Source organism: Scyliorhinus torazame, chromosome 21, assembly GCF_047496885.1.
Source record: "Scyliorhinus torazame isolate Kashiwa2021f chromosome 21, sScyTor2.1, whole genome shotgun sequence".
Taxonomy (NCBI): Eukaryota; Metazoa; Chordata; class Chondrichthyes; order Carcharhiniformes; family Scyliorhinidae; genus Scyliorhinus; species Scyliorhinus torazame.
This window is the reverse complement of record NC_092727.1, coordinates 62,050,214-62,063,782: the sequence shown is the minus strand read 5'-3', so window position 1 is coordinate 62,063,782 and position 13,569 is coordinate 62,050,214. Positions and strand designations below refer to the sequence as shown.

The 13,569-nt window shown below is 45.6% G+C and overlaps 1 protein-coding gene across 4 annotated transcripts in view; it reads left to right on the top strand.

Moving 5' to 3' along the window:
• Window positions 1-10,522, top strand: part of LOC140398318 (transmembrane protein 107-like) — a 116,956-nt gene extending 106,434 nt beyond the window's left edge. For 3 of the 4 annotated variants that reach the window (XM_072486873.1, XM_072486870.1, XM_072486871.1), the window contains 2 exons: window positions 1,639-1,735; window positions 8,851-10,522. In XM_072486873.1, coding sequence (XP_072342974.1) covers window positions 1,639-1,735; window positions 8,851-8,920 — 167 coding nt within the window. In that variant the 3' untranslated portion in view covers window positions 8,921-10,522. The remainder of the gene's footprint in view (window positions 1-1,638; window positions 1,736-8,850) is intronic. The other variant, XM_072486872.1, reaches the window with a different exon arrangement.
• The last annotated feature ends 3,047 nt before the right edge of the window (window positions 10,523-13,569 follow it).

The window sequence follows — 13,569 nt, the reverse complement described above, 5'->3', positions numbered from 1 at the left end:
AAGAAGGAATCCCCACCAGAGATTCACTCTCTTGGATTTGGCTCTCAAGCGGAGAGACCCATCCACCAGCATCACCAGAAGCAAGTAAGTTCAAGGTCAACGCTCGCTACCAGATGGACGACCTTAGCTGTTCTCCTGTATCTCTTCGAACCCAACAGCCTCATATTCGAACAACGGCCATTGTTCCTCTGACTAAGTGGGCACCCGAAGTTAAGTATGGGCATTAGCGTTAGAGATAGTTTAGTTTGTAGTACTGTTGTGCATGAGTAGATCTTACTGTGTGTGTAAATAAATAGTATTGACTTTGAACTAACTGGTGTATTGGCTCTTTGATCGGTATTCGGGTTTGAACCTTGTGGCGGTATCGAGAGATACCTGGCGACTCTGAAAGTAAACATAATTAAGATTAAGGAAGGCGACTATATTGACTGCCATATTCATAACCAAATAAATATAGCAACACCACCACCCCTCTTCAGAGATGAAATGATAAAAGAGATCATAGTGAAAAGTAAAAGTAGATTTTTCTCATGAGGACTTTCCTTGTATCCACTACAAAATGTAACCTGTCTTGGCATCACTCTATCTAGGGAGCAAGTTAAGAACTTATAACTTTGGAAACATAGGAGCAGGCCGTTGAACATGATCAATACGATCATGACTGAGCATCCATTTCAGTGCCTTTTTCCTCACGCCATCCCCAATCCCTATAATGTCAACGGAATTTAGAAATCTCTGCTTTAATCATACTCTGAGCTTCTCTCATCTCTCATCTCCTGTAACTTTTACCAAGAATCCCCAAAACAGGAAGTTATGCTATCTTCATAACCTCCAAGCAGAATGAACGATTCACGGTCAGCGTCTTGCCATGTCTGTATTAACGTGCTTCTCCCACACTCCTCATTACCTCAGGTTGAACAGACTGTTCTGGATTAACAAATGTCTGAGGAGCCAGAGAAACATTTAACACACTTGAACTGTGTGGGTTCAGGGCTCCAAAGTATAGAAGATAAAGAAGGGCAAGGACAGTGGGTCAAGGGATGTGTATGCGGCGGCACCAAGCATCGATGTTACAAAAATCTTTTCAGAGGTTTCCAAGAATCTTTTTTTTCCTTTCATGGGATGCGGGTGTCACGGACTGGGCCAACATTTGTTACCCACCCCTAATTGATGTTGAACTGAGTTGCTTGACCATTTCAGTTAAAAATCAATTAGTGCAGTCTGGAGTCACTTGTCAGCTAGACCAGGTAAGGATGGCAGATTTCCTTCCCTTTTATGACAATCAATGATGGTTTCATGGTCATCATTGATGAGGCTGGCTTTTAATTCTTGATTTATTAATTGAATTAAAATTCCACCACCAGCTGCGGCGGGATTTGAACCCATGTCCCCACAGTTTTATCCTGGACCTCTGGATTACTAGTCCAGTGACACTACCAATATGCTACCATTTTCCCCTTTTGTTTAGTTAGGTTTGTGGGGAATGATTAACATTCAGAAGAAGGAAAAGGAACTTGCAAGATAAGTACTCTATGTATTCAGGAAGTGGATCATAATAAAAATGAGTGCTGTGCCTGTGTTTGTTGGTTCTGTCTTCTGCCGTTTCAGTATGCAATTTTTCCCTGACTTGTGCTTCAGCTATTGCAGCACATTGCAGTGCCTGCATCTGTCTGTCCTTCTTTGCCTTCGAGGAATGGGAGTGTTGGACCTACTGGTATATCTTTGGCTTCTGCAGGTATCACTGATGTGTTTTAATTTAATTTGACAATGTCCCATGGCAGGCTGGTTAAAAAAATAAAAGCCTCTGGGATCCAGGGGATATAGAAAGCTTGATACAAAATTGGCTCAGTTACAGGAAACAAAAGGTAATTGTTGATGGATGTTTTTGTGACTGGAAGGCTGTTTCCAGGGGGTTCCACAGAGCTTATCACTAGGTCCCCTGTTTTTGATCAAGGAGTTTGCAGACAGCCAAAATTGGGCAAGAGGTAGATAGCGAGGAGGGTTGCAGCAGAATGCAGGAACATATCAGTGAACTGGCCTGGTGGGCAGAAAAGTGACAAATGGATTCAACCCAGAGAAGTGTTAGATGATACATTTGGGAGGTCAAACAAGGGAAAGGATCACACAGGAGATGTAGGGGAAGTGAGGAACTTTGGAATCAATGTCCACAGATTCCTGAGGAAGCAGGACAGGTTGATAAGCTGTGAGACATATGCAAATTGATGTGCATATCCACAGATCTCTGAAGACAGCAGGACAGGTAGATAAGGTGGTTAAGAAAAGAGTGCCTCACTCCACTTCTCTAACTGAGGAAGTCGCACAGATCACCTAACCAAGCCGCTACCCGCCATGCAATCAGAGAGGCGAAGGCCACGACATCGGCCTTCCTCCTCTCCATGAGCTCCGGCATCTCTGAAACCCCAAATATCGGCACCAAAGGGTCCGTTTCCACCTCCTCTACTATCCTGGCTAAGACGGCAAACACTCCCGCTCAGAAACTTCCCAATCTTTTGCAACCCCAAAACATGTGCATGTGATTTGCTAGCCCCCGCCCACACCTCTCACACTCATCTGCTATCACCTGAAAGAGCCCACTCATTCTCGCCCGAGTCATATGCATCAGGCTCATCCTTGCACGAGAGGAGGTCCCATTTACCCTGCACATTGCCTCACTCCATACTCTCCAGTTGATCTCCCCTCCCAACTCCGCTTCCCATTTCTCATTGATCTTCACCACCTGCTCCCCCAGCCACTTGTATATATCCCCAATTCTTCCCTCCCCTTCCACATCCAGCAGTCACTCCAGCAAGGTGTATCCTGGCAACCGAGGGAACCCCCTCCAGACCTTTTGCACAAAGTCCCTAACCTGCAGATACCTGAACTCACTCTTCCTCGGCAGCTCTACCTCTCCCTTAGCTCCTCCAGACTGGCAAACCCTTCCTCCAAACACCTCCCTCACCTTGACCAGCCCCACGTCCCTCCACCTCCTGTATACACTATTCATCCCCCGCCCCCCAACCCATGATTCTCGCACAACGACGTTCGCACCGACATCCCTTCCACCCTAAAATGCCTCCTCAACTGATACCATAACTTCACCGTGGACTGCACCACCGGGCTCGCTGAATACCTACTCGGAGCTATTGGCAATGCTGCTGCCACCATCGTCCTCAAACTAGACCGTTTACAAGATTCCTCCTCCATCCTCTTTTTAAAATAAATTTAGAGTACCCAATTCATGTTTTCCAATTGAGGGGCAATTTAGCATGGCCAATCTACCTTCCCTGCACATCTTTTTGGGTTGTGGGGGCGAAACCCACGCAACACAGGGAGAATGTGCAAACTCCACACGGACAATGACCCAGGGCCGGGATCGAACCTGAGACCTCAGCGCCGTGAAGCAACAGTGCTACCCCCTGCACCACCGTGCTGCCCTAGATTCCTCCTCCATCCTAACCCACTCTACCCCTTCTACTTCCCACCACTGCCGCACCTTGTCCACATTCTCACCCAATAATAATGAAGCCAGTTCGGCAACGCCAACTCCCCCTGCTGCTTGCACCTCTGTAGCAGAGCCCCCCCCACCCTCGGCACCTTCCCCGCCCATACAAAGTCTGAAATGATCGTGTCCACTTTCCGAAAAAGGGCTCTTGGTACAAAGATCGGGAGAGCCTGAAAGATAAACAAGAACCTCGGCAGAATATTCAATTTCACCACTTGGACCCTCCCCGCCAACGTTAAGTGCAGTGTATCCCACCTCTTAAGATCCTCCACCAGCTTTGTTAAGTTGCACTTATGGAGCCCCGTCTATTCCCTCGCTACCTGAATCCCCAAATACCTAAACCTATCCCTCGCTACCGTAAATGGCATCCCCTCTAAATTAGCCCGCTGTCTCAATTCATTCACCGGGATACCTCGTTTTTCCCTGCATTCAGTTTGTACCCCAAGAACCCTCCAAACCTCCCCAACAGGCCCATAATGCTTCCCATACTCTCCAAAAGATCCAAAACATACAGCAAGAGGTCATCGGCATAAGAGCGACACCCGATGCTCCCTCTGTCCCCTCATAATCCTCCGCCACTCTGCCGACCCCCTGAGAGCCATCGCCAACGACTCTATGGCCAATGCAAACAGCAGCGGTGACAGCAGGCACCCCTGCCTCGTACCCCTGTGTTAGTCAAAGCTCTGTGAGCTCATATCATTCGTCCTCGCCCTTGGTGCCACATACAGCCACATACCCATGCCACAAATCTCGGCCCAAACCCAAACCTTCCCAAAATCTCAAAAGTATCGCAACTCCACCTGATCAAATGCCTTCTCCGCGTCCATTGACACCACCACCTCCGCTACCAGAGTCCCCGTCGGATTCATCACCACATTCAACAACCTTATCTTACTCGCGAGTTGCCTGCCCCTCATGAAAGCCTGATTGATCTTCTGCAACCACCCCTGGACACAATCCTCCATCCTCCCCGCCAACAACTTAGCCAATAATTTCACATCCGTGTTGAATAGTGATATGGGCCTATCTAATCCACATTCCATCGGATCCTTCCCCTTTTTCGGAATTAGTGTGATTACTGCCTGTGTCATCGTCTCCAGCAACTCCCCTTCTCCAATGCTTCATTAAACACCCCCAATAGATGTGGTGCCAGGTCCGTTGCAAATTCTTTATAAAATTCCGCTGGGTACCCATCCTGCCCAGGGGTCTTCCCCGACTTCATACCCCTGATGCTATCCAGCACCTGCCTCAGCCCCAGGGGCTCCTCCAACACCTGTCTCTTTGCTTCCTCCACTGGGGAAATTCTAGCTCGTCCAGAAACCACCCCATGTCCCCCTCCTGTCCCATGGGTCTGCCTCATAAAGTCCCTGGTAATACTCCCTAAATGCCTCATTTATCTTCCCTGGCTCCGATGCCACATTACCCAGTCCCAGTCCGTATCTTCAATATTACCCTGGACGGAGCCTGCCTCCGCAGCTGATGTGCCAGCATGCAGCTCGCCTTCTCCCCATACTCATATTGCACCCCCCTTGCCCTGCTGCCCTCCCCATTGTCAGCCTGTCAAACTGCCCCTGCAACTTTTTCCTCCTCGCCAATCCCTCCACGGTGGGCACCCTTGAATATTCCCTGTCCATCTTCATTATCCCGCTCACTGTACGGTCATGTTCCTCCCTCCTTTCCCTATCTGCACGCGCCTTAAACAAAATAATTTCTCCCTGGACCACTGCCTTCAGTGCTTTCCAAAAAATGGCCGCCGACATCTCCCCATTCTGATTCAATTCCGCATACGCCTTAATCGCCGCCCGCACCTTATCACAAAAACCTCCACCCGGCAACAACCTCGATGAAAATCTCCACCCCGGCCTCTGCCCTCGTCCAGATCTAAACCAAATCTCCAGCCAGTGGGACACATGGATAACTATCTCCGCATCCTCTGCCCCCTCCACCCCAACCAAAATCTCCCTCTCAGGTAACTTACCGGCCACAGATGTTAGGCTTACCGGTCTATAATTCCCCTTTTTTTCTTTGTAGTCCATCTTAAATAAGGCACAACATTTACTACCCTCCAGTCTTCTGGTATCTCACCCGTGGCTAACAGTGATGCAAGTATCTCAGCCAGGGCTTCCGCAATTTCTTCTCTAGCCTCACGCAGTGTTCTTGGATATACCTGGTCAGGGCAAAAGATTTATGCACCTTTATACATTTTAATACGTCCATTACCTCCCTCTACTGTAATGCAAACTTGAAATGCCATTGCATACAAGGACCAAGTGCTGAAAAATGGGATTAGAATAGTTAGGTGTTTGATGATGCTTGATGGCCGACACGGATGATGGGCCGAAGCGCCTCTTTCCATGCTGTTATGCTCTGACACTATGAGATGGTTAAACATAAACTGAGAGGAAATCCTATTAAAATAAGTCCATATATCTGTACAACAATGTCTATGAGAAAGCTGGGGTGGTGTAGGCAATCGTACGTTGGGAGGTACCAGACATAATGGGGAAACTGAGACATGGCTACAGCAAAATCAGGAGTGGGGATTTAAACATTGTAATGTATAATATGTTTGGAAAAGATAGAGGGAACAGGGAGAAGGGATGGTATTCAGGATAACAATGACAGTAGAGAAAAGGGACGCAGTTAATATCAGAAAAATAAAAAATTGAAACCATATTTTAAAGATAAACAGTAAAAGATCAATCACGGTAATTGGTGTGAAGGAAGGAAGAAGTATGAGGAAAAATATGGGAACTGAGTAAAAACATAGAATAATAAATGGGGGGTTTCAACAATCCGGATGTTAATTAGACAGAAAGGGGACAAGGGGATGGAGTTTCTAGAATGAGTGCAGGGCTCCTTTCTAACCCAGTGTTTCAAATGTCAAGAAAGGGAAGATTCATGATTGAATCTAATGTCCTTTCAGGAAGAAAATCTGCCCTCCTTACCTGTCCTTGCCTACATGTGACTCCAGACCCACAGCAATGTGGTTGACTTTAAATTGCCCTCTGAAATGACCGAGAGAGTCACTCAGTTTCAAGGGAAGTTAGGGACGGGCAACAATTACTGATCTTGCCAACAACGCCCACATCCCGTGAATGACTTACACGCATTGTGTGAAAAAGTTTTTCTCATCACATTCGCTTCTTTTGAAATCACTATAAATCTGTGCCCTCTCATTCTTGATCCTTTTACAAGTGGGAACAGTTTCTCCCTATTTACTCTGTCCAGACCCCTCATGATTTTGAACATCTCTATCAAATCTCCTCTTATCCTCCTTCTCCAAGGAGAACAGTCCCAACCTCTCCAATCTATCCTAATAATAATATCAATAATCCTCATGACTGAAGTATCTCATCTCATGGAACCATTTTTGTAAACCTCTTCTGCACACTCTCCAAAGTGTTCACATCCTTCCCATAGTGTGGCGCCCAGAACTGGACACAACATTCTAGCTGAGGTCTAACTAGTGTCTTACATAAGCTCCTTGCTCTTTTACCCTATTAAACAGCCCAGAATGCTCTATGCATTATTAACTGCTCTCTCCACCTCTCCTGCCACCTTCAGTGATCTTTGCACATATACACCGAGGTCTCTCTGCTCCTGCACCCCTTTTGGAATTTTACCACTTATTTTATATTGCCTCTCCATGTTCTTCTACCAAAATGCTTCATCGCACACTCCTCTGCATTAAACTTCACCTGCCACCTCTCTGCCCACTCCACCAACTTTTCTAAATTAAAACAAATTACTGCGGATGCTGTAATTGGCACATTCTCTCCCTACAGATGCTGCCAGACTTGCTGAGATTTTCCAGCATTTTCTCTTTCGTACCAACTTTTCTATGTCCTTTTGAAGCTCTACATTGTCCTCTTCACAGTTTACAATACTTCCATGTTTTGTATCATCTGCAAACTTTGAAATTGTTCCCTGCACACCAAGATTGAAATCATTAATATATATCAGGAAAACCAAGGACCCCAATACCGACCCTGAGGAACACCACTACAAACATTCCTCTAGCCCAAAAAATATCCATTATTCTCTGCTCCTATTATTCAGCCAATTTTGTATCCAAGTTGCTACTGTCTCTTTTATTCCATGAGCTATAACTTTTCTAAAATCCATTGTGTAGCGCTGTGTCAAATACTTTCTGAAAGTCCATGTACATAACATCAACAGCATTACCCTCATCGACGCTTTCTGTTATTTCCTCAAAGACTCCAGCAAGTTGGTTAAACACGATTTCCCCATTAGAAATCCATGTTGGCTCTTCCTAATCAATCCACATTTTCCATGTGAATACTAATTCAATCCTGAATAATTGTTTCGAGAAGCTTGCCCACCAGTGATGTTAAACTGACGGGCCTGTAATTGCTGGACCTATCCTCACAATCTTTTTGAACAAGTGTGTAACATTTGCAATTCTCCAGTCTTCTGGAACCCACTTGAGTCTAGAGAGGACTGGAAGATTATGGCCAGTGCCCCTGAAGTTTCCATTCGCACTTCAGTATCCTTGGATGCATCGCATCCAGTCCCAGTGCCTTGTCAACTACTTTCAGTACCGACAGTCTATTCAACACTTCCATCTTATCAATTTTCAACCCTTTTCGGGATAGAATTTTCTCGTCTGTCACCACATCGTGGGTAGTGTCTACCTCCTTGGTAAGCAATAGTCAATAATTTTAGATCTGAGACCAATTGGTTTATGTTTGCCAAGAGTAATAGAGATATTTATTTATTTTGTGTATGCAAAGTCCCACAATCTGGAGAAAAACGCAAAAGTTATCAAAGCGGAGTTTCTGTTTCTCGGCAAAGCAGTGTCTTCCAGTCCTGCTGTATGGAGTATGGATAGGCCTCCACTGAGTCTGTGGATTGGACATTCTTCTATGATGTGGTGCATAGTTTGCTCTCTTCCACAGGCATATATTGAGCTGGCACTAATTCCCCATTTGTGGAGGTTGGCCAAGCAGGGACCATGGCCGGTCCGGAACCTGTTGAGGGTGAACCACTCTTTCCTTGGAAGGTTGAAATCAAGGCACATAACTGGAGTTAAGTCACAAATTGGAGGTTATTTTATTGAATGCTGGAATGAGGAGTCGAATGGCCATCTACTATACCATATTGAAGTACATGGGGCATTGGATACATTCATACTGAGATCTTACTGTGGAACCCCGTCCTAACTTACACATAAGTACAACAGAAACAGAAACTCCATCAATGCTGAGACACACAAGCTCCACTTGATAACTTTTGCGCTTTTCTCCAGATTGCCCAATATAAAATGCTTATATGATGAAGACTCTTTATTCTGACATAACATGGTGGTTCTGCTTGATTTTCAGTACTCTTCCAGCGTGTATTGAAATTGTCCTTATGATCGCAGTGTTTGTACTGAAGAAAAAGCCATTGTGAGTGTGCTGAAAACTCACATTAAAAAAACTGGAATCCACCACTAAAGTAAGAAGAAGAATGGAACACCTGATCCAACATAATGGATCCCCACTCAGGACTGTACAGTGGGCACCAGTAATAATTGTAGAGCTTCAACACCAGGCTACGTTATAGAGCTTGTATGTCACAGTTTACATTATAGACTTTTATATTTCCTTCATTATAGAAAGTATCCATCTCCTATTCAATTATTGATCATGTATATCATTTTGGAATCTGCATCACATGTTTTATTACGGAATATGTTTTTGAGCATCTCCATTTCAGAACACATCACAGCCTACATTATGAAATATGTATACTAGCATCTCCATTATGGAATACGTATTATCAGTTTTCATCATAGAAAGTGTTCATTACCATCTTCGTGATAGGCAGTTGTATATGGCTCACAGATCACAGCATAGAATACCAAAAGAGAAGGCAGGCCCTTTGCTCGTCTGATTTTCATCTGCTTTCATAGATGCTGCAGCACATTTGAGCAGAGGTTCTGGAGGAGTGTCCTATACTCTGCAGTAAATGGAAGGTTATTAGCAGATCCAACCTACTTCCCTGCTGGATGTTAGGAATGACCCACTGTGGCACTGAGCTATCAGGGGAGCTGAACTAGCTGATCTCAACTGAGGTAGCAGTCGAATCACTGGAACATACCCAGCACCCATGAATTAGGGAGGGGAACATTAGCCATGATACGTACTCCTGTGATGCCTTCAGGAAAGTGCAAGTGTGTAGATGTTGAGTTAAGGCAGAATTGTCAATGCAACTGAGTGAGCTGTTGACGTTGCCGACTCACAAAAAAAATTGATGAAGTGGTTGACTGCGCACTATCACAAAAAGAGGCTAAAAGATTCAGTTAGATACTCAACCATGGGTCAGTAAGAGACATTTAGTTATTAACATTAACAGTCTGTTTTTAATGAAATCGATAACTTTTTTTCAACTTGTAGCATGTGTATAAAATAGACGGAAATGTGCCATGATTTAGTGGGCAGCACGGTAGCACAAGTGGCTAGCACTGTGGCTTCACAGGTCCAGGGTCCCAGGTTTGATTCCCCGCTGGGTCACTGTGCAGAGTCCGCACGTTCTCCCTGTGACTGCGTGGGTTTCCTCCAGGTGCTCCGGTTTCCTCCAGTCCAAAGAAGTGCAGGTTAGGTGGATTGGCCATGATAAATTGCCCTTAGTGTCCAAAAAGGCTAGGAGGGGTTAGTGGGTTACAGGGATAGGGTGGAAGTGAGGGCTTAAGTGGGTCGGTGCAGGCTCGATGGGCTGAATGGCCTCCTTCTGCACTGTATGTTCTATGTCTATGATTCTTTACTGCTAGCTCAGCTGCTGACAGAGGGAACACAGTTTGAAGAGTTGGTGATGTAGCCTTATCTTCATGGTGTGCCGCTATGGAACACCTGCTGGAGGCATAGCTTGAATTACCCAGATAGCTTTTAATCACCGTAATATCTTCTGACAATGTTCTGTTTAATGGAATGCAATTATTCATACATCCTTGATCTGTCTCTAATTAAAAAGAAAATATTTTGATTTAAATAAAGATAAATAATCATGTCTGAATTTTTAGAGGAGGCAATGGAAGTGGTACATCTACCCCTATCACAGTACCAAAATAGGTCTTATGAAAGGCGCAAATTATATCCTAAGTGACTGTTACAAAGGTAAACTTTTCTTCATCACCCTTCATGATCGGTCTACAGCCTTTGATATTGTTGACCACACCATCCTCCTTCACTCATGCAGCTGGGTGAATGTGCTCTCATGTGGTTCCATTCAAATGAGCCAATTGTATCCAGAGGATCACTTAAAACATAGAACAGAACAACACAGTACAGGCCCTTTGGTCCACGATGTTGTGCCGACCATTTATCCTAATCTAACATCAACCTAACCTACACCCCTTCAATTTACTGCGGTCCATGTGCCTGTCCAAGAGTTGCTTAAATGTCCCTGATGACTCTGACTCCACCACTTCTGCTGCCAGTGCGTTCCATGCACCCATCACTCCCTGTGTAAAGAACCTACCTCAGACATCTCCCCTATACCTCCAATCACCTTAAAATTATGTCCACCCCGTGACAGCCATTTCCGGGAAAAGTCCCTGGCTATCCACTCTATCCATGCCTCTCATCACCTTGTACACCTCTATGAAGTCACCTCTCTTCCTTCTTCGCTCCAGTGAGAAAAGTCCTAGATCCTTTAATCTTTCTTCAGAAGACATGGAAGCCCAGGAAGCATCCGAGTAAATCTCCTCTGCACCCCCTGCAAAGCATCCACATCCTTCCTATAATGAGGCGACCAGAACTGGACGCAATGTTCCAAGTGTGATCTAACCAAGGTTTTTTAAAGCTGCAGCAAAACCTCGTGGCTCTTAAACTCAATCCCTCTGTTAATGAAAGCCAACACACCATACACCTTCTTAACAACCCTATCAACCTGGGTGGCAACTTTGAGGGATCTATGTACATGGACCCCAAGATACCTCTGCTCCTCCACACTTCCAAGAATACTGCCTTTAACCCTGTATTCAGCATTCAAATTCGACGTTCCAAAATGAATAACTTCACATTTATCTGGGTTGAACTCCATCTGTCACTTCTCAGCCCAGCTCTGCATCCTGTCAATGTCCTGTTGTAACCTGCAACAGCCCTCAACACTATCTACAACTCCACAAACCTTTGTGTCATCGGCAAACTTACTAACCCACCCTTCCACTTCCTCATCCAAGTCATTTACAAAAACCACAAAAGCAGAGGTCCCAGAACAGATCCCTGCGGGACACCACTGGTCACCGACCTCCAGGCGGAATATTTTCCATCCACTAACACTCGCTGTCTTCTTTCAGCCAGCCAATTCTGTATCCAGACAGCCAAATTTCCTTGTATCCCATGCTTCCTAACTTTCTGAATGAACCTACCATAGAGACCTTATCAAATGCCTTACTGAAATCCATATACACCACATCCACTGCCCGATCTTCATCAATGTGTCTCGTCATATCCTCAAAGATTTCAATGAGGCTTGTGAGGCATGACCTGCCCCTCACAAAGCCATGCTGACTATCTTTAATCAAACTATGTTTTTCTAAATAATCATAAATTCTATCTCTCAGAATCCTTTCCAATATTTTGCTCACCACAGACATAAGACTGACTGGTCTGTAATTCCCAGGGATTTCCCTATTCCCTTCAACAGGGGAACAACATTCGCCTCCCTCCAATCATCCGGTACTACTCCAGTGGAGAGTGAGGACGCAAAGATCATCGCCAAGGGCGCAGCAAACTCCTCCCTCGCTTCCCGTAGTAACCTTGGGTATATCCCGTCAGGCCCAGGGGACATACCTATCCTGACACTTTTCAAAATTTCCAGCACATCCTCCTCTTAATATCAACCTATTCGAGTCTATTAACCTGGTTCACACTGTTCTCCTGAGTAACAAGATCCGACTCTCATGAATACTGAAGCAAAATATTCATTTAGGGCCTCCCTTATCTCCTCAGACCCTAGGCACAAGTTCCCTCCACTATACCACTACTCTCACTCTGATCATCCTATTTCTCACATAAGTGTAGAACGCCTTGGGGCTTTCCCTAATCCTTCCCGCCAGGGCTTCTTCATGCCCCCTTCTAGCTCTCCAAAGTCCATTTTTCAGTTCCTTCCTGGCTACCTTGTAACCCTCTAGAGCCATGCCAGATCCTTGCTTCCTCAAACTTACGTAAGCTTCCTTCTTCCTCTTGACTAGAAGCTCCACTTCTCTTGTCATCCAAGGCTCCTTCACCTTACCATTCCTTGGTCGTCTCAGTGGGACAAAACTATTCAGCACTCGCAGCAAGTGCTCCTTAAACAACCCCCACATTACTGTTGTGCATTTCCCCAAGAACAACTGTTCCCACTTTATGCTCCTCAGCTCCTGTCAAATAGCAGTATAATTTCCCCTCCCCCAATTAAATACCTTCCCATTCTGTCTGTTCCTCTCACTCTCCATGACCATGGTAAAGTTCAAGGAGTTGTTGTCACTCACTGAAATGCTCTCCCACCGAGACATCTGACACTTGGCCTGGTTCATTGCCAAGCACCAAATCCAATCGGGCCTCCCCCTAGTCGGCCTGTGGTGAATGTATTGCTGTAACAATTCACCATGTGCATATCTGTATTACGCTGTTGCCCATGTGGGCTCCACCTATGGACCATTGTAAGGTATTACTTGTGATGTAGCATGTTGGGGCCTTTGTGGGCTTCGCCCCTGGCTCCACCCCTTGAGGGGAGGTATAAAGAGCAGTCACCCTGTAGGCGGCTCCCACTAACAGATCAGTTGCAGGCAGGCACTGTTCTAGTTGATTAAAGCCACAGTTTACTTCTACCGATTTCGTGTGAATTGATGGTCGCATCAATTTAATCAACAACAACGCCACAATGGAATCGGCCCTCAAACTTGACCGACTGGAACTCGATCCACAGGCCGCGGAGGCGAAAGAGATTTTTTCGCACTGGCTCCGCTGTTTCAAGGCCGACCTCGCCGCCTCCTCACCTTCCGTCACCGATGAACAGAAACTGAGTCTCCTCCATGCACGGGTGAGCCATTGAATCTCTGTTCAACTCGAGGAAGC